The sequence below is a fragment of the Vombatus ursinus genome, unplaced genomic scaffold (assembly GCF_900497805.2).
Source record: "Vombatus ursinus unplaced genomic scaffold, bare-nosed wombat genome assembly UNPS02011572.1, whole genome shotgun sequence".
Taxonomy (NCBI): Eukaryota; Metazoa; Chordata; class Mammalia; order Diprotodontia; family Vombatidae; genus Vombatus; species Vombatus ursinus.
This window is the reverse complement of record NW_020951350.1, coordinates 1,014,002-1,037,628: the sequence shown is the minus strand read 5'-3', so window position 1 is coordinate 1,037,628 and position 23,627 is coordinate 1,014,002. Positions and strand designations below refer to the sequence as shown.

At 38.6% G+C, this 23,627-nt stretch overlaps 1 protein-coding gene across 2 annotated transcripts in view; it reads right to left on the bottom strand.

Annotated features, from left to right (window-relative positions):
• CLMN (calmin) overlaps positions 1-23,627 on the bottom strand; it is a 158,037-nt gene that overhangs the window by 24,066 nt on the left and 110,344 nt on the right. For both annotated transcript variants that reach the window (XM_027856590.1, XM_027856589.1), the window contains exons 4-9: positions 23,446-23,529; positions 17,544-17,636; positions 15,851-16,041; positions 12,057-12,250; positions 10,958-11,040; positions 1,926-3,569 (exon numbers count right to left, since the gene is read on the bottom strand). In XM_027856590.1, coding sequence (XP_027712391.1) covers positions 1,926-3,569; positions 10,958-11,040; positions 12,057-12,250; positions 15,851-16,041; positions 17,544-17,636; positions 23,446-23,529 — 2,289 coding nt within the window. The remainder of the gene's footprint in view (positions 1-1,925; positions 3,570-10,957; positions 11,041-12,056; positions 12,251-15,850; positions 16,042-17,543; positions 17,637-23,445; positions 23,530-23,627) is intronic.

Sequence of the window (23,627 nt, the reverse complement as noted above, 5' to 3'; positions counted from 1 at the left end):
ATCAGGATGGCCCAGACTACGTATGGTTAATTTCAATTAAGGAATAGGATAGAAAGCTTGGATTCTATTCAGGTTAGTACTGGGTAGATTCCTTTCATACTTTAATTCTTCAAGGATCTGTGAATCCTTTTATCAACAGATCATCTTAGTAGGATGGTTCTCGGGAGTTATGAGGTCCAGAATATCACCTCCCTGCAGCCAATCTGGTGCTGATCTTTCCCCAAATTTAATTAAACTGGTCCTCAGACAAAACATGAATGTGTGTACAAATACACGCATTCAAATACATATACATATACATACACAATTCATTGCTGGGCCTATACTCAAGGCATTTCTAGCTTTGTAGAATTTTCCAAAGCTTATTCCCACTAGAATAGCCTTTGGAAACAGAATACTATGATGCTGCATTAAAGTAGGGTTTCAGTGGAGACTTCTTTTATATGGTCTTCTAATTAATTACCTTGCCTTAATATATTATTTTAGAATTTTTATGCTATCTTGTCCCTTGGGCCTGGAAAGTTGCTTTTTCAGCCTTGAGGATGTGGATTCATGGGGGCAGAAATGAAAGACCAGGAAGCCTAAAAATGGTGGCAGCCTGAAGAAGTCCAGATGACTCAGGAGAAAGGAAGGTAGGTCTAGGATACTCAATGACTTGAGCTGGAGGTTTTAGGGATCAGTAACAATTTAGAGGGCAATTCATATTTCTACCATGTCTTAAGCTTTACAAAGTGCTTTTCTCATGAAGATGCTATGAAGCAGGTGGTACAAATACTACTGTCTCCATTTTAAATATGAGGAAACATAGGCCTGAATAGGGACACTGACTTGCCTAGAGTCAAAAAGTTAGTAAATGGTAGCACCAGGATTCAAACCAAGGATGTCTGAACTCCAAGGTCAATACTCTTTTGATCATACTGTAGGAAAATTAATGAAAAACAAAGTCTCTGAGACTAAAGGCAAAATGTCCTGGATTAGCTCTGAGAGGAACTAGTGTTCTGGGAACCTGATTGAGGGTTGGTGAACCTTAAATTCTACAGCTGCATCTACATAAAGATTGTTTCCTAAGTAGACACATGTATATGGGTTTTCTTTTAGCCATCCTGGGTCCAGTTCAGATCCAGCCTCTACATAACCTTTAACTATTCAGCCTTCAAAATTTCAAGTTCAGACTTTAACTCTTCAGCTCCTATTTCTGAGGATGTGATGAAAGGAACCAATCTTTTAGTTAAAAGGATGCCCAACAGGATCAAGGTGGGAAGGAGTTTTCCTCTTCCTTATATACAATTTCAAGGCCTGGGTTAAATCTTTTAGTTGATGTTTAACTAGGTACTGGGCTCCAAAAGCCCTATAACTTTGGGCAACTTGCCCAATTTCAAACTAATTTATCAAATTCCTAACCATCCTTCAGGGCCCAATTCAAATTTCACCTCCTTTTTGAAGCCATTCCTGATTACTCCTCACCCTTACCTCTACCAATCCTCAGGTAAGAAGTAACCTCTCCTTATCCTGAAATCCCACTGCATATTATTTCTATTTCTCTTCTCAAGCTTTCACATTCTGTCTTATACTATAATGATGTCTCTGTTTTTTAGTTCCCCCTCCCCCTCCCCCCTCCTATTATAATCAGACATCTGGATTAGCCTGGATAATGAATCCCCCCTGAACACTGCACTGGTTGAATTTGGATAACACATTTAAACTGGGCTAGAACCAATGATTATATTTTACATAATTATAACTTTAAATAGTACAAATTCTAATACATGTGATCATTTTAGAAGATTCATTTGTTCACACTAATTAAGACCTAGCTATAAGACTGTCATCTCCCTCACAAATATATATATATAGAAGATACACAGTCACTGTTGAACTGAACAAGGGTTTGGGAAGGGTCACTGGAATCAATATCAAATAAGTACCTGAGAGCTGTCCACAGAGCCACCATTTGGGGGGTCCTTTCCTTTATGTTCCACATGGACTTTTGCCTCAACAGTTTCTGCAGATGGCTGTGTTTCAGCTAGGTGTCCAGGATGATCCATCTGTTGGACCTCAGCATTCACTTCAGTCACTGAATAGCTAGGGTTGCTCTTGCAGTATTTTTGATGGTCTTCCCCTTTGGTGGCAAGTTCCTGAGCATCCTCTGTGGATTTGTCCGGAACTATTTCTTCATTCTGAGAGCCATGAGAGGCTTCCACATAGGCTTCTAGAACAGCAGATAAGGGAACATCATAATGGGGGTAATAGAAAAGGTCATGGGGGATCACTGAGACTTTTGAAGAAGGAGGAGATATCTTAAAGTCAAGGCTGTCTTCACTTTGATCGAGAGTTTCAAGACTGATACTGCTACTGAGTGGGGTAGAGATCTCATCATCTGCATCATCCTGAATTTCCAGCTGATCTTCAGGTAAAGTGTTTTCATCATGGTCATGGTGAACAGACTTCTGTTTTGCCTTTTCACAGAGATCCATCTCGGGCATCAAATTCTTCTCTTGTAGGTGCCAAATGTAACTATAGATATCCTTGCCAGGGGAAGTTGGGTACGAATGATCACTGGGGTCAATTATGGGCATATCAGAGCTATGCAAGTCAGTGTCAGATTTGTCCACAGTTGAATCTTTCATTTTACGATGACATTTAGATGCTTTTTTAGCCAACTGCTCCACATTTGCCTCTGGAACTCTACCACAGGCAGCATTCTTCTCATCAGGGGAAGAATTTTTGTCATAGAGGGTTTGGCTGAGGCTAGTCAAGCCTTTCATTTCAGTGCGTTGTTGAAGAGCCTTCAATGACATCTCTTCAAACTTTGCAACTTCATCTAGAGTCTCTTCAATCAATTTATGACCTCTGACTTCTAATGAAGGAGGGCTATCATGTCCTTTGTTGGCTTCAACATCCTTCCCTTCTGTAGTCCCTGGTAAGTACTCAGAAGTTGAAAAACCACTATTTTTTTTATGTGTCAAAGGATAATCATCCAGGATTTTGTTGAGAGCTGAGCCCAGTGTTTTCACATGTACCTCTTTGGGTTTTATTTTGTTATTTACACCAGATGATGAGACAGAATCATCCTGTTTGAATGGCTCATTTACCTTCCCCAAATCTGCTTTGAAGGGAATGTCCTTGCTGCATGAAGCATCTCTAGATATGTCTGATTCAAAATGGACGGTTTTCTTAATTGGCAGAGAGTCAGGCCTATGGCCAGCCTTTTTAGGTAATAAAATAGATGGCTCTGATAATGATTCATTAATGTCACTTGGCTTATTTAAGACTCCTGGAAATGCCTGCTCAGCAATGTGGGATGGGTGGTTCTTTGGGCTATCAGGATCCCTATGACCCAAAGATTCCCTGGGACATTCATTTGTGACCAATTCCTTTCCCACTTCTGAGGTATCACAGACAAAGACTATCGGAGGAGGTGGTTGACTGGTTTCACAATTAACTGTATATGTAGGTTCCCCCTTTTCAGGGAGAAGGAAAATCTTGCTCTCTTGTTCAGTAGGGGTTTCTTTGATACGGACAAAGGTAGATTCAATAGGAATCTCCTTATCAGGATCCATGAAATCTTCCTGCAAACAATTATGGGAAACATGAAATATGAAAAATGTTTACAGTTGATACAAAACATAGATTATTAGAGCTTAGGCATTATTAGTTTTAGCCCTTACCTCTTGTCTCCTCTCCCCCACCCCCTTTTATAGAAGAACTTATTAAAGTGCAGAGAGATGATAGGTCAGAGAATTTAGAGCTGGGAGAGACCTTGGAGTTCATCTATTTTAAACTCCTCACTTGGTAGATGATAAAACTGAAATCTTGAAAAGTTAAGAGGCTTGTGCAAATTGGTACAGATGGCAAATGACCAAGCCAAGATTTGAGCCCAGGTTCCCTTTACAGTTAAATGTCTGAATCCAGTGCTCTTTCTAGTGAACCACAGAATCACAGAATGTCAGAACTGGAAGATATCTTAGCTGTTACAGTCTAACTCCCTCATAATGTAGATAAAGAAACTAAGACTCAGAACTGTAGCCTTCCAAGCTTTTTTTCTCATATTCATCAATCAATCAACAAGCATTTATTAAGCTCCTATTATATGCTAGGCACTGGACTCCTTACCTAGGCATATTTGAATTCCTTAATTGGACACTTAAAAGGTTCTCCCTAATCTGTTACTGCCTGCCTTTCCAGTTTAAGTTATTATACTATCTTCACCCACTTACTCTACTCTCATGTACTATGACTACATTGTACTATAACTATGAATTCATACGCCAAGCTTATAACAGGCCAATAATCCTCTTCCACTTTGTCCTCTCCTAAATTAGCTTCCAAAATTATAGGTTCAGTCAGAACTAAACTTTCAGTCTCTCTAAAATAGTTCACACTTTCTCTTATCATTTAGTTGTAAGCCGTAAATAAAATACATATACAACGTAGCATTTCTGTTGGCCAACAGGGTTTTAAAATCTAAGCTGAAAGTAAAAGAAGTAACAAACTCTTACAACTAACCAAAAAAAAAAAAAAGGCGGGGGGGGGAACGAGTAGCTTTGGGAGCTGGGTGGCGGAAGGGGTCACCAGATTAGCCCTTGGCTAATTGGCAGGCCTTGGAGCTGCACATCCCTGGCACCATGGCTTGCCTTGAGCTGTGATGGCACCACAAGATCAGTACTGCCCCCCGACAGGCTCTGATGGCTCACTCCATAGTAGCTGTTCATTTGCATGTCTCTTTATCACGCATCCCTCCTCTCATGGGGTTCCTCTCTCTATCTTCTACGTCCTCTTCCTACTTGCCTGGCTCTCATGTTTCTAACTCCTTTCTAAATTCTACCCACAAATCAGTTTTCAAGTGTTTGTTTCTATTGGGCACAGGGGGAGAGGATGAGATTGAGAGTTAAGGTCAGCTCAATCTTGCACAACAATGGGTTCTTTTCTTCAAGTATTCTGTCCTGCTTGTGGACATGGCTGCTAAGCCAGGGCTACATGTTTTAGTTATTTCTGTATGACTCATATGTCCCGTTCTCTCCCTCTTTACCCCCCTCTCTTTCACCCCACAGTTAGACTGGAAGCTTCCGTGAGAGCAAGAACTAAAACTTTCTGTCTTCTTCATGGCCTCATACAGTGTTTCCTATATTGCAAGAACACATTGGTTGTACTGAGTATTTCAGAAAGTTCTCAGTTAATGAAGATCTTTGATTGTTCTGGACAGGCTGCAAAATCTGGGATTCAAAGGGAAACTACTAGGTAGTAATTGCATTTTTTTTTTACTCTGAGTTCCAAGTTTCCCCTACTGAACTGTGGCTTCTTATTCCCTAAAAAAGCAAGACAGTCCTTTCCAAGTCTGTGTTCCCAGGTCAGTTGGGCCACAGGATGATGAAGTATAAGATCTGCTCAATCATGGCTACAGCCTTCAATGACTTAACTTCCAGAACGTTAAGGAAACGAGCATTTGAAATATTATTAATGATTTCATTGCTAAATTCAGTGACGGATTTTTCCTCAGTCCTCGTCTATCTCAAATTTCCTACATCTTTTTATTTTACAACCTTACCACACAGGGTTGCTGTGAGGATCAAATAAAATAACATATGTACAGTGCATTGCTAACCTTAAAGTTCTTTATAAATGCTAGCTATTATTATTGTTGACCACCCATTCTTCCTGGATTCTTTCTCTTCCTATGGCTTAAATTATATTGTTCTCTCCTAATTCTCTCCTACAATTACTCTTCAGTTCTTTTGCTGGTTCACCATCCATCTCCTTCCTCCCAACATGGGAGTGTACCCCAAATTTTGTCCTGGGACCTCTTTTCTTTTTTCTCTGTATTTCCTCCTTTGGTGATCTCATTTGCTCCCAGAGGGCTCAATGATTACTTTTATGCATGAGACTCCTAAATCTATATATTCAGGCCTAATCTCTCCCCTGAACTGCAGTCTGGCAGCTGCAATTTCCTGCTGGCCTTCTCCACCTGGATGTCTCGCTGGTACCTTAAACTCAAGAGGCCCAAACTGAACTCATTTTCCCTTTCAAACATCTCAATTTTTATTGACAGAGACAGTACGTCATTGTGGATAGGACACTAAACCTGAAGTCAGGCAGGCATGTGTATAAATCTTTACTCTATGCTTACTAGCTAAGTGATTAGCTAATTTTTCTTAGTTTGTCTCCTCATCTGTAAAATGGAAGTAGCAATACTCAGCATTTTCCACATGGGGTTTTTGAAAAGAGGAAATGAGGCAATATATGGAAAAGTGCTTTGTGCACCTTAAATTATAACATAAATCAGTTATTATTATCGTTAACATCATGAAAGGTAGTGTGGCACAGTGGGTAGAAAGTTAGAGTAAGAAGGACCTGGGTTTGAGTCCTGCCTCTGCCACATACCAGCTCTGTGACCCCGGGGAGGTAACTTCTGGGTTCTCCAGGAAATTCGGTAAATTGCAGAGAGGGTACCAATGTGCATTGGTATCTTGGCCCCTTCACCACTTACTTTATGTTAAATATATATATATATATATATATGTATATGTACCTATTGAATTGTATCTCTTTCCTCACCCCACAGATACCCCAGGTAAAAAGTCTTAGGATAGGGGCTCTATTATTTTATTTTTGCATCTAAAATATGTGACTCACTGCCTTATAAATGCTTAATTCATATTGGTCAAGTTGAATTTTGTTGAATTAAAGCTGAGTTGAAACTTGGAACTTAGGATTCTCATCAAAGTTCCAGGACTGACAATTTTAGAAGTTAGTAATTAAACCACAAAAGTTGAGCGGGTATTGTATGTTGCAAAGAAAGGGAGGTTCACTAATAACAACTACAACATTATTTATATACCACTTTAAGGTTTTGCAAAGCACTTCACAAATAGCATCTCATTTTATCCTTTATTTTAGTAAATGCTATTATTATCCCCATTTTGTAGATGAGGAAACTGAGGCAGCATACATCCAGTATGCTGGAAGACTTGGAACTCACGTCTTCCTGACTCTAGGTTTAGCATTCTATCTACTGTGCTACCTAACTGCTTCAGTAAGCACCTTCCTATTTAATCTAACCTTTGCACTTAGATATCAAGGATAATTTTTTTACTTTTACATGGCCTACCGTTGTAGGAACATAATCTGTCATGTAGGCAAGGCTAAATTTTCCTTTAAAATACTGAAATTGTTTTTAAGATTTAATTGGCTTGGGAAACTAAAGCTTGGGCTACTCATGAAGCTTCTTGATGGCTTAAGTACAAAAAGCAAGGATATGAAGGAATTGGCTCCTCTTTCTGGCCAACAGACCAGCGTGGCCAGAACAGAGGCAGCAAAGCTATGCACAACTACTCCTTTCCTTGTTGAATATTACTTTCCCTATTATGGCTAAGTAGACCATTTGTTCACTGTTGGGTGGTTTATAAACATCTTATTTTGTTCTAATTTTAAACCTGTACAACTAGACAGGCTTGAGTCAGGTCTGGCCTACAACATTTGGTGTGTAAAAGCATGAGGACTGGCTCCTCATGGTCTCACAGAAGTAGAGAAAAGTAAGCCCTTGGTGACATCCATGCTGCTTGTGGTGCTGGCACCAATACTGTGAGGCATCCTGGGGCCATTCAAGAGTAAATTGTCTGTAGAGATTCAGCAACCAGAGATACGTGAATGAATATGCTCTTGAAGGAATGTGCCTAAGGACTGTGCTTTCAAAATGGAAAATGCTTTAAATTATTGTTGGTTGAATTTGCATAATTTTTGTATTAGAAATGACAATGATCTCCAGACCCACCAGCTGTGGTAGTCCCAGGAATTCCCTAAAGACTGGAATTTTGAGATTGTCCAGAAACTGGGCTGAAGGAACTGCTTGAGCCTTTTTATGTGTCATCTGGGAGGCCATTGGGAACTGTAGCAGGTGTGCTTTGTTTGAACTTTGGTGCACTTGAAAATACAGTGCTTAATTTTCCATTGAAACCTAGAGACCTTCCAGAATTGGGATTAAGGACAAATGCACCAAATGCACACCAGGTGATTTACTGAGGATTTGAGATGAGGGGTAGGTGGGGGGAAGCATCAGTTTTTAAAGCTTTAAAGGAGAGATACTACTCTCACTACTGTGAACTATAACTTCTTTCTATCTGGGACTTCCAGAGAGGGATAGATGAGGAACTCCTATGGACCCTAGGGCCCAGTGTAGGCCCCAGCTTTGAAGGGGCAGTAATAGTACTCATGGCAGCTCCTGCAGATGTGCTCAAGGTTTGGTTTGGGGGTGGGGAGAGAGCTAGCCCTGACACAGGAGGGGGAGAGGGTCAAGGAAAGTGGCAGCACCACAAAGACTTCAGCATTGGTGGCACCTGTGATAGTGCTGGAGGGGCCAGATCACAGGCCTCAGCAGTGGCAATGCCTACAAGAGCATCTGACATGGGACACTCAGGCAGCGGCCATACCTGTGGCAAAACTCAAGTCCTGGAATAGGGGAGCAAGGATCAGCCAGACCCTGACACAAGGAGGCAATGTTTTGCCCCAGCAGAGTGGAAAACTGGGGCCAGTGGCAATGAGTGCAAACATAGACATTGATGAAGGACCTGTTGAAAAAGGCACTGCCATGGACAATAGCAAAGGAAGGCTCAGTGTAGTCCTTTGCTTAATGTGATCTAGAACTGACTGGGCCCTTCCACTATGCTGCTAGTACATTACATTATCTTTCTCGATAAGTCTTTCCCCGCCCCCATCTTCCCTATTACTATAGAGGATAACACTATACTCCTACTTCCTCAGGCTCGCAACCTAAGTTAAGTCATCCTTAACTCTTCACCACTTCTCACCTCTTACATACGAGTTGTTGCCATGGCCTGTTGATTTCACCTTTGCAATCTCTCTCTCAAATATTTCCCTTCTCTCTCCTCTGACATTGCCACCACTCTAGGGCAGGCCCTCATCACCTCATGCCTGGACTATTGTCATAGCCTGCTGGTTGGTCTGCCTGCCTCAAGAGTCTCCCCATTTCAATTCATCCTAAGATTTTCCTAAAGTGTAGGTCTGACCATGTTACCCTCTCCCCCCACCCCTCATCAATAAATTTCAGTGGTTTCCTATCACCTCCAGGATCAAATATAAAATCCTATGTTTAGCATTCAAAGCCCTTCATGACATAGCCCCTTCCTACCTTTCCAGTCTTCTTATACCTTACTCCCACTATACTACATACTCTTCAATCCAGTGATTCTGGTCTTCTTGTTCTGCAAACAAGATACTCCATCATCTCTTGGCTTTGGGCATTTTCTCTGGCTGTCCACCATGCCTAGAATGCTTTCCCTCCTCATCTTCATCTACTGACTTCCCTGGCTTCCTTTAAGTCCCAACTAAAATCCCATCTTCTACAGGAAGCATTTTCCAATCCCTCTTAATCTCAGTGCCTTTGCTCTCTGAATTATCTCCTTTTTATCTTGTATATAGCTTGTTTGTACATATTTGCTTATTTTCTCCCCCATTAGATTATTAGCTCCTTGAGGAAAGGGACTATCTTTGCATTTTTTTGTATCCATAGTGCTAAGCACATGCTTGGCACATAGTAGGCACTTACTTAGTGTTTACTGATTGACTTCCACTTCTGAACTCATTCCCTTTGATAATTATTCTAAAACTGATAGGCAACTCCTGCTACTGAACCAAAATTTGCCTTCCTGTAACTTCAATCTATAACTAGGAATTTGTTCTCTTGGAACCAGCAGAACAAATCTTGGTCCTTCAACTACTGAACAGAAGAGCTCATGTCTACCCTAAGTCTGCTCTTCTCCAGACTAAACATGACTAAGGAAGCAAGGCCTTCTTTCAACTCAATTGGCTTACATTTCACACTTATCTGGTCATTTGTTCCATGGTAACTTTTGAAGGATCTGACCAATTTTGACCATATCTGTGACAATGCTAATTCCAATCTGTGGTTTATCTTCCATCTTGAACAGAATGATGACTAATAAAAAAGGTTTCAAGGGGGTATGCCTTTTCTAATTTCATAAAATTTAGAGCTGCACAGGCCTCTAGAGTTTAGCTATCCAATTCCTTCATTCTAAAACAGAGGAGATGAAATGACCTGATTCCAATCACACAAGTAATTTGTAGCAAGCTAGGATTCTAACTGAGGTCTTCCCAGTCCTCTGTCTACTGTGGTAGACTCTTTAACAGGCTTGGAATCTGCCTGATTAAATACAAATAAAGAGGGTCTGGCTGAACTTACAGTTCAATTTTTACTTCAGTTTGAGGTAAACAAAACAGCTGCGGCCTATTCTTCAAATGAGCAGCTCTCTTGTAGTTTTCAATGGATTTCAGTAAAATGTGATATGTAGCTTAGAGTTACCAAGAAACAGGATTGCACAGAGTGAACATGCCTGGATTTTGGAAACCACTTTTTTTTTATCTTCAAGAATGTAATAAGTGATATATGATAGCAGAAAGGGGGATTGAACCTTGGCAGGGCAATTTTCCTGGTTGAAACTTAACTGTGAATTTACCAGCTACATATCTCACTCAGAATACATAGCCCAAAGTCCAGCTTTACCAACTCTGAAATCTTAAATTAGGACTGATAAGAGTGGAAGGAGGGAAAAGGAAAAGGAGAATAAAAAAAAGAAAGGAAAAGAAAGCAAAGGAAATGAAAGAAAAGGAGGGAAAGAGGGAGGGAAAAAGGAAGAAAAACAAAAAAGGAGAAAAAGAAGAACAAAATAAAGAATAAAAGGGAGAAAAAGAAGGAAGAATTAACAACTCAAATTGGTATAGGTTTACAAAGGATTTTCATTTCAAAAACTCTGAGGCAGGTAATACAAGTATCATTATCTGAGACTCAGAGAAGTGACACAACTTTTCTAAGGCCACACAGTTAACATATGGGAGCTGGGATTTGAACACAGGTCTCTTCTAACTCTAAGTTCAGAACTCTGGAAGAAAGAAAGGAAAGAAGCCAGAAAAAGAAAAAAAAACATACTCCTTCTAAGTCTGGAAAACGCTCTAGGAACTGTGCCACATATGTCACAATCGACTGTTCGTCTGGTGAGTCAACCATTATATCTGTTAAGAAACACACAAATATTAATATTGGTAAACAAACAAAAATTAAAACAGACTCAGATAATCAGAGATAGAAAGGTCTGTAAGCATCTATTAGTCCAAATTCCTCATCTTAAGAGGCAGATTCATTAGATCATACATTGAGAGCTGGGAGGGAATTTAAGAAATCATCTAATCCATAGGTTCCCAAAGTAGGCAATACTACCCCCTGGGGGGTGCTGGAATGATCCAAGGGGGCGGTAGTAGCTTCCAGTGCAACTGAGGGGCGTTGAATAAAAATAAGGGGGCAGTAGAAGCACAAGAAAAGAAGTGAATAAAAGAAATTTTTGAAAAAACCATAAATACAGTTTTCATCTACTGTGTAACAGAGTTAAAGTAATAGTGATTACAATATTTTCCAAGAAAACACCAAAATGCAAGTTATAACCCACTAGTGGTCAAGCCACCAACAGGTCTTAACAAGCAAGTGTTGGCAGGTTACGCATTGTAGGGAAGTACAGCATGCATCGGCAGGAATATGTGGGTGTAATGACTTGTTTACAATATAATACTACATGGTTACATGATACAATATTGTGTCATGAAAATTTCAATGCAGGAAAAAACCCACAAATTTACAATAAATTATTAAATTTAAGATGTGTCATTTAAAAAAAAATTTCATATTTTTTGAAATGATGCAAATTTCAAAAAAAAAACCCAAAACATTAAAGGGTTAAAGAAAGTAGATTTTCCAGGGGGATACTGAGTAATTTATTTATTTATTTTTGGAAAAGGGGGTGGTAGGTCAAATAAGTTTGGAAAACTGTGATCTCCAATCCTCTCGTTTTATAGATGAGAGAACGAAGGTGCTTTGAGAGATCAGTTTCAAAGTGGGTAAAAGACTTTCTCAAGGTTACATAGCTTTTTAGTAGCAGAGCTGGTACTTACCTTTAAGCACCAGCTCTGAAGCGAACAACCTTATGCTTATCCAAATTAATTTTTTGTTTGTTTGTTTGATTTTAACAGCCTCCTACCTTCTGGTTCCAGGAGTCTAGGTATGTGAAGTTTATCATATGCTATGCTGAAGGCCTTTTCCAAGTTCTCCCGGGCAGAATCCTCCAAGGCTTGTTTTATGTCAACCAAGCTGGGATCGATGGCCTTTATTATGGCAAGAAAAGCAAGACCACTTCTCCAGCTGGCTGCAAAGTCCTGTACTGCCACCCCATATCTAAACAATAACAACAGCAAAAGAGATGGTGAGAAAGCCAGATACATTACCATTTGTGATGCTGTTATCACAACCTGCCCTCGCCTTCTGAATAGAAAGTGTTTGGGCTTCATTTCCTAAGATGACAACACCCCTCCACATCAGACTGCCTAGAATACTAGCATTTCTATTTTGTATAGTCATTGTGTAGTGGAAAGAGCCCTGATCAGGACAGGCCTGGGTTTGAGCCTTGGATCCAACAATTCCTAGTATGCATGTGGACAAGTCATTTCATTTTTTTGGGCCTGTTTTTTCATCTGTAAGATGGGGATGATAAAACCAACATGACTCATACCTCAAAGGGCTATGAGGAAAGTGCTTTATGAGGGTTTTTTAAAATGTTATTGCCTTTTTTTTTCTCTTGAAACTGGGTCTCCCTATCTCACCCAGACTGGAAGGACAATGGCCACTCATAGGCCTGATCAGCCTATTTCATATTGGCACAGAAACTTTGACTTTCTCCCTTTATAACGTTGGCCAGTCTGTCTCTTCTTAGGCCTGTCCTCCAGGGCTCAACATACTGTTATCAGACTCGATCAACTCAGAACTCCTGAGGCTCAAGTGGTCTACCAGCCCCAGCCTTCACCAGTAACAGGGATTATAGGCACACACCAATACACTTGGCCTCTGAGTTTTGAAATGTCACAGACACATAGTTTATTATTATTTCTATTGATGTAGAAAATGATGCCCCATTCACCAGAGAAAGAAGTCAAATAAACCCTTAAATTCTAAATTTTGAGGCATGCAAATGAGTTTTTAGAAATGCTTTAATTTAGCAGTAACATCCAAACATCTTAAAATACAGGGGAAAACTAACAATAACTTTTTCTACTCACTGCTTTTGGGTAATTATTTGCATTTTGCATCACTTTACTTTCCCATTTGACAGTGTAGTATAGGGAAGACATCACTGGCTGTCAGAAGACTTGGATTCAAATCCCACCTCAGATACTTAGTGCTTGTATGACTTTGGGCAAGTCACTTAACTTCCCTGGGCCTCAGTTTTCTCATTGGTAAGATGAAGAGATACGTCAACTTTGAGGGTCCCTTCCAACTTTAAATCTATGTTTCAATCTCATTCACTCCCATGGCTTCAACTCCAACTCAATGAAGAGGATTCCCAAAGCTATAATGCTAGACTTGCCCCTCTTTACTTATAGTCCATTTCTTCCTGGATGGTCCACTAGTACCTCAAAGTCAATATATCTTAAACCAAATTTAATATATTTCCCATTCTACCTGTTCCTCTTTCTTTTACTATTTCTGTTAATAGTACCATTCTAACCCTTGTTTTCTATGACTGAAAACCTTAGGGCTCCCTTTGATTCTTCCTTAACTTTTCACAGATACTACTTAGTTCTGTTGATTCTACTGCTGCAACACCTTTCCTATTTCCTCTCTATTCCCGTTGCTAGCACCTTTCATGAACATGATTATGCTTACTGAAATTGCCTCCTTCTAGGTCTTTGTAGCTATACTTTCTTTTGGTTCTATCCTTTCTGTGCTTTTAAACTGATCTTCCTTATGTATAAATTTAGTCACGTAATTCCTCCATTCAAAAATTGTCAGTTGCTTACTTCATTGACAGAGTAACTTTTTTTTAAGGACAAAGTAACTCTTAACAGTCAGACATCACCTCATTTTTCAAGCCTCATCTCACAGAAGTCACCTCTACATGTAACATTCTTTGGCCAAATTGAACTTCTGTCCCCTATACATGCCCTATACTTTCCCACTCCAATGCTTTTGCTCATGCTCTTTATGCCCCTCAATGCTCATGCCTAGAATGTTTAATCCCTTCACCTACCAACCCCAACATAGTAAATTCTTACCCATGGTTTAAAGACCAATTAAAAGGTTATCTTCTCCATAGAAACCTCCTTGATTTTCCCCAATTAGCAACGATCTTTCCTCCCTCTGACTTCACAAGGCACTATGCATCTCACTAATAAATCATCCTTTATTATTCTGTGTAATGATTTTCAATGTATAGGGCATATGCCCTCCACCTAGACAGTAGGGTAAATGAGGAAAGCCCTGTATCTTACTAGAATTTGACATTTCCACTGGTACCCTTATCCCTCACAGAGCAGATATTTAATTTATATTATCATATACTCTTAAAGCAGGGTTTCTAAATTCCTTTTTTAGTTATTTTTATAATTGTTGTTGTTTCTCAGGTTCCTATTATTGTTAATGACACACAAAACCAATGATAGATTATATATCTACTGCCTGAGGATCAGATTAGCTAAATCAGAAGGCATGATACCCAGGTTGGCCACTGAGTTCAGAGATTTTTGGTCACAGCTACTCTCAAAAACAATCTGGGGCAAAGTGGGAGTGTCATTGTAGAAAAAGATCCAGACTGATAGAATCACCTATCACTGAAGTGTTACTAATAGTAATCACAGTAAGAGCGTATGTTTACATGTTTTATTGTCTACAAAGCACTTTCCTGATGATAATGGCCCGATGAAGTATTATTAGTCTCATTTGATAAGTGAAAAAATTCAATATTAGTGAGGTAACACAGCTAATAAGGTCTTGATTCAAACCCAGGGTTTATGATCTGGTGTTCTTAATGTCTAATCTCGTGCTCCGAACATTTATCTTTGTGCCAATTCATGCATTTGTTGTAACTAACCAAGAAATATTAACAGCCTTGTATGTGTGGGTTCTTAAGCACCTTCACCCAATGGTATCTGCAAAAATTTAACTTGGATTAAATGGGGTAGACAAAAGTCCCTATTTTCATGCACAATATGAAATAATTATACCTACCTCTGCTCACTTGTACCAGAAAGAATCACACAACTTATATATACAAGTGCCTGGTCTATTTAGAAAAAGATACAAAAGCAAGATATTTCTGCTTGGGAGGTAGGTGCTCTCCTGAGCAAACGTGATTTTGGAGAAGTCAAATCTTAGGACATGTATTTTATCCCACGTCAAATAAAAAGGAATTAGATACTAAAAAGATGAGTCCCTATGCCTGATGCATGGTATGCAACCTTTTAAGTTGGTAATGACTTAAAAACAAAGTCCCCCAACTTAAAGATGTATGTAAACATGGGATTAAAACTGATAGTTCTCACCACCAAAAACACATTTAACATACCAAATACAGAATGTCTCAGGTGGAATTGACCTTAGGATCAGAAAAATGGAAGGTCGGAGCTAGGAAATGCCTTAGAGATCATTGAATCCACACTCCTAACATTTTATAGATGTGGAAAATGAATTCTCAAGAGTTAAAGTGACTTGACTAAGGCCAATGAAGCCAAAAGAGGCTGATCTGTGCTCCTGTGTTATGACAAAAAGCAAAGACTCTGAAGACCAAGGCTTTCCTTTTGCAGATTAAAAACAAACACACAGAGAGTATCCTTTACTTCTTCTCTTAATTAACAGGGACAGTTTTTCTTCTGTTCCTAGGGCTCCTGCCCAGGCTGAAAGCAGGAAGCTGAGTTCTAGCTTCTAAAATCAGATAAAAGGCAAAGTATTCAGAGTGGGGCAATGAGCCCTTCTGAGGGTGCCACATAGAAGAAGGGAACTTACTTTCTTGTTCTTCTTTGAACCCAGTTTAAAAGGGTCCTGATGGCCTTCCTCTGATCCTTCACTGACAGAGCTACACTGTTTTCTCCTTTGGGAGTTGTTGGCAGAGATGAATCTGAGTCAGGGCCTGGAGTGCCAGAGGACAAACTGGAAGATGAGGAGTTCCTATTGAGATTGCCTGTGAGCTCCTTAATCTGAAGGAGGAAAGAGAATTTCAGTATGAGTCTCCTGTCATCCCACAGAAATTCCACTCCTTAGGATCACTGTCCTCATTTCCCTAAGTGCTCTAAGGTAATTTAAAACAATTTCGGGAGGTGGGAAGTGTGGTGAGTGGCATTTCGGAGTAGTGGTAAGAGCACCAGCCTTGGGATCAGAAACTTGAGGTGGTTGAATCCTGGGTTCTGATGTGTGCCAGCACTGTGATTCTAAAAGTATGAAACTAAACCAAAACAAGCCCATATTTTTACATTCACTTAATCTAACCCTTAGTTTCCTCAACTGTAAAACAAGGGATAATATCTGCATTAAGCACACACAGAGTTATTGTGAAGGTAGTGCTTTGTAATCCTTAAGGTACTACATAAATGTGAATTATTAAGCACATAATTGGCTTTGTCTTAATAATGATGGTGCTGAATGGTTAAATCATACACATAAAATATCTTTAACAAGAGGAAACTGCTTTACAATTCCAGTGCCAGGGCACAGGACCAACACCCACTTTACAGGCTGATCTTTTTACATCAGGCTATTGTTGTGTGTAATTTCACTTTTGGTAACGGGATTTGGCCTGGAAGAGGTGGGGGTATGGGGGACGATAGGTGGTTCTGGAGTTAACACTCAACTAAGCAATTCTGTGCTTAACTTATTTGTCTTCCCTGTCTGGATAATTAAAGGATAAACCACCATTTCTACTTCTGGAATGGCTAGTTTTCAAAGAAGCCAAAGGCCAATTAACTTCATGACATGTGAGAACATCCCATTCTGGGAAATAACTCTGAAAAGAAATTCTGGAAATACCAAACTCTCCCAGCCATTGTAGTCTTCTCAGAATTTACAGACCTTCTATGTTATATTGAATAAAATCTAAATTTCCAAGATACAGGTCAAATTACGTTAGGAGAATGAGGTTTCACATTCTCTATGTCACTGCATAAGAAATTGACATTACTTAATTTGTGGTCTGAATCTGTTTAGTATAGACAATTTAAGAACCTTCTCTTAAATTATGAGTAATTCCAGGGGAAAATTCAACACTACAAAGTTTGATATTTTCCCCATAAGGCTCATTTTCCCAACTCCCTTCACATATTTTCAAAAGGAATGTGAGGCTCTCTAGAATGAGTTTTTTTCACTCTTAAAAAACAAACACGCAAACAAAAACACAACCCAAACATAACCTAATATATTTCTTTAGGTTAAATTAGACTGGTGCAGTGTTCTGGCAACCAGAGATCAACCTTTCTTTATCATTCATTACCAGTGATCTGTGATCCTGTGATCTCTGTGAATATTCATCTCCATCAGCACAGATGGTATTTTCTCCACAGCAAATATTCCCTGAACTCACATTTTAAAATAAACTAGACTTGTGTTATTCTTTGTCAGTAAACAAAAGAATTCACAATCTGTCAGAAATGAAATTTTGTTTTTTCTTTTTTGACAATCTCCAATTAACGAAAATAAATTATGTTACCTGAAAAAAGAGGATTATATTCCATATCAATCCAAGAACCAAAGAAGAGTTTCCATCTGCTATTTCAGCTGCATCAATGCTAACCAGTTTTACCTAGAGGAAAGGGAATAATGAGATTAAAGGAGGTACCAATTTTGATTACATTGTGTTGGATGCTGTGAAACTGTGGAACGTGCTTCTTCCAATCAGTCCAATGCTATACAAGAATCCCCAGGGACACCCAACATGCAAAACTGATGCTTTATTGGCTTCAGTGCTTAACTCCCATGGAGGCCATATGAGTACTGAAGGGAGGTGGTGTGCTCTGTACTCCAAGAGACAGGGACTGCACCTGAAATTTCATCGGTGTAGTGAACTCCCAGGTAAAGAAACTCTGTACCTTGTATGTAATTTATAAGCATAGAGAGTTGTCTAGGGAACTGAGAGCCTGGGTGATTTGTCCAGAGTCATACAAGCTAGTATGTGTCAGAGGTGGGCCTTGAACCCCAATTTTCTTGTCTTCCAGGCTGGCTCTCAATTTACTATACTATATTACCCTCCATTCTGAAAACAAAACAAAACAAAAGAAAACAAAAACCCACCACTAAATTAACACAATCAACACCTAATAATTTAATATTATGTTAATTGACATTTAATATTTGGCTTCTGTGGGAAAAATGTTGGTAGAGGAGCGGGAAAAAAAAGAAGGATTAAGAAGGAAATGAGGGGTGTGATTTGTATAGGTTTGAACTAGTGAGGTAGGTAAAATGTTGAATTCAGGGTAGAAATTTTGGATAAAATTGAAGAAAATTTGAAAGGGACAATTGCCAGGCTCAAATCATACTTCCACGTAGAAAGAGGAGAAGTGTCAAATACAATCAAGGACAATCAAGAATGATTAGGGAATAGAAACTGAGGAAGAGTCAAGAAAGAAATGAAGGTAGCTGGCATGATGAAGCAAAGTAAGCAAGAAAAAGTTAGAAAAGAATGGAGGGCAAAGCAAATTGATACGAGTGAATTGGTAGGAGGAGCAAACTGGTCAAATATATCAGAGGTTGGTATAAGGCTCAGGGAAATGGCTTTGTGGAAACTCAAGAAAGGAAGCTAAGCAGAGTTGTCAAGGTCATTAAAAGGTAATAATTAGCTGTAAAAGTTTTAACCAGGTGCTTAGGAGTGAGGAGTGAACATTCACAAGGAGTTTAAAAACAAAACAAAACAAAACAAAAATAAGGCTGAAAATCTTAATCAGTATGGAGTAGAGAAAATTATGGACCACCACGAGTATGTGATGTCTGTTTTTCTGTCACAGCAGAGTAACAGCTATCTGTGGTCTAACAGGTTCATCTCCCTCCAGGACAGCATGAAGGGAATCAGAGAATGACTCTCTGTATTTCAGTGTGCTAGAGACAATGAAGTATTCCTAAAGGAAACAGAAATAAGGCTTCAGAGGGGGAAAAAATAGCTCTGTGGGTGAGGAGGGGAGATGGGCCTTACAAGGATATTGGAGAGGGGCACAGTGTCATGCTGAGGAGAAAGGGAAAGGAAAAGGAAAAGAGAACTATAAAACAGAGCATAAAAATAGATTTGGAGCTCTTTCTGGAAAGGAGGAGGAGGCTGGATGCTCTGAGGAGGTACTTGTTTGTCTTCCAAAGAGTGATACCCAAGAACCACAAAAGCTAGCAGGGTGAAAGATCATTGAGTAAGAAAGGGCCAAAGGAAGAAAAGAAGAGGAGTAGCAGTTGATTTCCTATTCTGGAGATACTAAGGCAGCTGTTCATTGATCCGAGCACAACACAAGAGAGGTCTGTTGTCTTCCCAAGACATGTATCTAAAGTTTAACAAAGAACCCTCCAAGATTTATAAAAAACATTTAACTACTAGCCATCTTTTGGAATTCACATGGGCACAAAGAATACTGTCAGAATGAAGCTTAAAAATATTGCCAATTATTATAAGTCTTAGACAAGAAACTGAAGACCACAGGGGCAAAGGTTATGTTATCCTCACTGTTGCCCACCGGAGGAAGGGGATGCAGAAGAGAAAAAAATTAATTTGTAAGTAAACATCTGGTTAGAAAGGTGCTACCTGAAAATGGGATTTGGATTTCTGGACAATAGCTTAAAATATAAGGATAACAGATTCCTGGCCAGATAACACAGGCTGGTAAGAATATAGCTGTTGGGTATTTTGCAAATTTAATCAAAAGAACTTTAAAATTAAAGAGGATGGGGGAGGGAGGCTATATATCTACCAAGCTAAATCAGCTACAGTGAAGCAAGAAAAATATCAATTAGTTGAGATAGCCAGAAGTTTACAGGAAATAAAATCCAAGAAAGTAGCCAACAGGAAAACTCATGACTTGAAATGTCTAAAGATTAGTCTACAAGCAAGAGGAATGAGAGATGGTAATTCAGGGAGGTAAATTTGATTTATTGAGATACGGTGAGATGAAACCTATAACTGGTGTATGGTTCTGGGTGAGATGAAACCTGTAGCTGGACTATGGTTCTGGGTGGGTCTCTCTCATTCAAAAGAAAGATAACAGTTGAAAGGTGGATGTCATAGGACAGCATTGTATACTCACATGAGGAGGCACCAGAGAGGAGAAGCATGATAGAGAGTCAATGCCTAAGTAATGGGTCAATGGAAAAAGAAAGAGAAGTGATTTTGTCATTGGAGTATAACACTGAGTTTGGGAAATAGATCACAAGCCTGGCACAAAGCCACATAATATAGTACTCATGAGGAACTTCAATTATCTACATTGTCTCTTATTGAACACATTCTTGTCCCTTCCTCCTCCTTCTCCTCCTCTTCTCCTTTCTCTCTCTCATTCTCTCTCTCTCTCTCTCTCCCTCTCTCCTTCCCTTTCTTTCTCTCTCCCCCTTTCTCTGTGCTGTCCAAAAGTAGAATTAGTTTCCTAGAGAAGTAGTAGATTTCCCCTCCTTGAAAGGCTTTAAGCATAGATTCGATGACCTTTTCTATGGTTTGTTACAGTGGGATTTCAGTGATTGCATGACCACTGAAGTCCTTTCAACTCTTAAATTCTTTGATTCCATGATTATTCAAAACACTGACATCAGTAATCTGCTCAAGATATTGGTTTCTAATTAGAGATAGCACTCATACTTTACTACTAATCACATCATGAATGAGTGACTGGATGAAAATGTATTTATTGAGCATTTACTCTCTGTTTGGCACTAGATTGTTATACTGAATATAAAACAATTGCCTTAACATTTCTCCATCTTTCCAAAGTATAATTCAATAACCTTTCTGGTTAATCATTAGGTCACCAAAGCACACTGGAAATAATTCAATTCAACAAATATTTACTAAGCACCTACTATATGCAGGGTCCTGATTTAGGTTTTTGGGGATATGAAGATGAAAAAAGGCAATTCTTGATATTAAAAAGTTTATTTTAAAAAGTAGAGAATGTAATGATAAAAAAGAGAAGAAAAATAAATTTCAAAGTATACTTCTAAATTCAGTATGTAGTGCAAATTAGATGCTCAAGTAAATGTCTGTAGAATTGAGTTGAAATTTCAGATCAAATAAATTCAGATGGTGATTGGGGGCCAGAATCACAAAATTTCAAAATTAGACTTCATAGACCATCTAGCTAATTCAATCCATACCTGAACTTAAGAACCTCCTCTATGATATACCCCCCAAAAGTGGTTCATGGGATCATAGATTTAGAACTGAGGCAGATGAGGAAACTAAGACTGACAGTGCTTAAATGAGACCCCAGGTCACAGAAGTAGTAAGTGACAGACCGGACTCTAAATTAGTTTTCTGCTTTAGAGACTCCTCTGATTCTAAATCTCTTTTCTCACAGCACCAGGCTGTACCTCCCATTTCTACAGCATCTTACAATTTACCAACACATTCCTCACAACAGTTCTGGGAGGTCATGAGTGTAAACGTTATTATTATCCCCAATGTCCTGAAGAAGCAACTGGAGCTTAAAGAGGAGAACTAGTCAATCAAAAACTATTTATTGTCTGTTATGTAACAGATAGAGTAAATTGGAATAAAAATAGAAAAGTGGGAGACTCCTTGCCTTTGGGGAGCCAACATTCTACTAAATTTGTAGACTGTAGGCATTTAAATGTTTACTGAATTAGATTATATATAGAATTGTGATTTAATTAAATTAGGTTTTCTATGTACATGTGGGTATATAGGGCATTCATACAGAGGTGACAAGGTGAAGGATAATCTAGAAACAACAAATGGTCCAAAAGAGTTATATAAGTTTATAAGAATCTATTGCAATTACGTGGAGGCAAACTGTGCTTGACAGTTATAAAATATTTTATATATCATTCTATTTGGTCCTTTCAATACCCCTGATGAGGTAAAAGGAGTGTCATACCCATCATACCTACCTTTTCACTGTTATCCTTTGTGACCAAATATAATAATATGGGTAAAATCTTTTGCAAATGTTAAAACATCATACAAACATCTTTTATTAACTATTTTATTTAACATGCCTCTTCCAATGTAACTGATCCTACCCTCAAAACTCCACTGGCTACCGTACGCAACTGGTTGCTTTGATTTCATCTGATCTATCTTCTCACCTCTCTCCTCTTTGTTTATTTCCAAATAAAGACTCAGCTGTTTAATAGTAATAATAATAATGATGATAATTGCCATTTATATACTAACATCTACTGCAGAGGATGAGGAAGCAGAACAATTCTATAAAGAACTTAAATATACATTTTAACATTTTAGTGACTTCAATACAAAAGTGATGAGAGATGATGACAAAATATATGTTGGGAAATTGACTCAGGATGAAGAAATGAAAGAAACACAAAATTTTGTAAACTATACACAACTCACACCTGTGTATCACGAATACTTTTAAAAAGTAATTTTCATTAAAGTTATTTTTAAAGAAATTACTGTCATTTTCTGATGACTACCTCCTCCACCCCACACGTGCCCTTACAACAAAAGCAGTACAGATTAGTAAAATAATTCAATCCTTTGATCACTGGTTAAGTCTGACAACATGTGTCTCATTTAGCATCTAAGGCCAATATCTCTGCAGAAAGAAAGAAGGCAGGTTCTGCCAACATTCTGAAGTCCCAACTGGTCAACCTATTAATCAGAGTTCTGATGTCCTTCAGTATTGTTTTCTGTTACATTATTATGGTCAATGTATAAATTGCTCTCCTGGCTCTGTTTACTTCATTCAATATCAGTTCATAAAAGTTTTCCTAGATTTCTCTAAATTTTTCATGTCAATCATTTATTACTGCACTAAAATATTCCATTTCATTTGTATGCCATCATCTCTTCAGCCATTTCCTAACTAATGGGTACAAACTTTGTTTCTAGTTCTTTAGTGCCACAAAATATGAGTTTTTGCCACAATCACTGCAGAAGGGTAAAGGGACCACATAGTACTTATTTTGAATTTTCTTTCTTTCGTAGGTTGTTATTGTCAAAGAATTCATAAACTAGTTGTCAGCCTAACTGTGATGAGCCTTTTGGTATTTAACTAGGTTGTTCCTTGGAAACCAGCCAGTCTGTCATTGGGATAATATTTTCCGTTAAAAAAAAGTAAGTATGATGACAATTGTAAATGGCAAGTAATTTGAGGAGGAGACTTGACAATGAATAAAAAAATGACTGAATTATAAAATGTTAGGTTTGAAAGGGAGAGTTCTTACTTGTACATATGTGGAAAGTTCAGTAAATATTCCCCAAACCAATGAGATTCTGCCATTGATTTTGATTGACTTTTAAACATTCAAAGCCTGAAGCATGGTTATTACAGCAGATTCCTGTCGTACCCTCCTCATGGAGTTATATAAAAGCTGTAAAATACATTTCCTTCCTTTTGAAATTGTATAAACAGAGACCAACACCACACACAACAAATACTTACATTGCTATCCTCCAAAAACTTAAGTGCTTTTGCTATGTTGTTCAACCGAAAAATACGATGGGATGAGGATTTATATTCATGCAGCTATAAAACAAAACATAGTTTATTTAAAGTGGTGAAGCTTTTAAAAATTGTTTCACTTTGGTTTAAAGTGAAGATTTGGGGCTCATATGTACTGATCT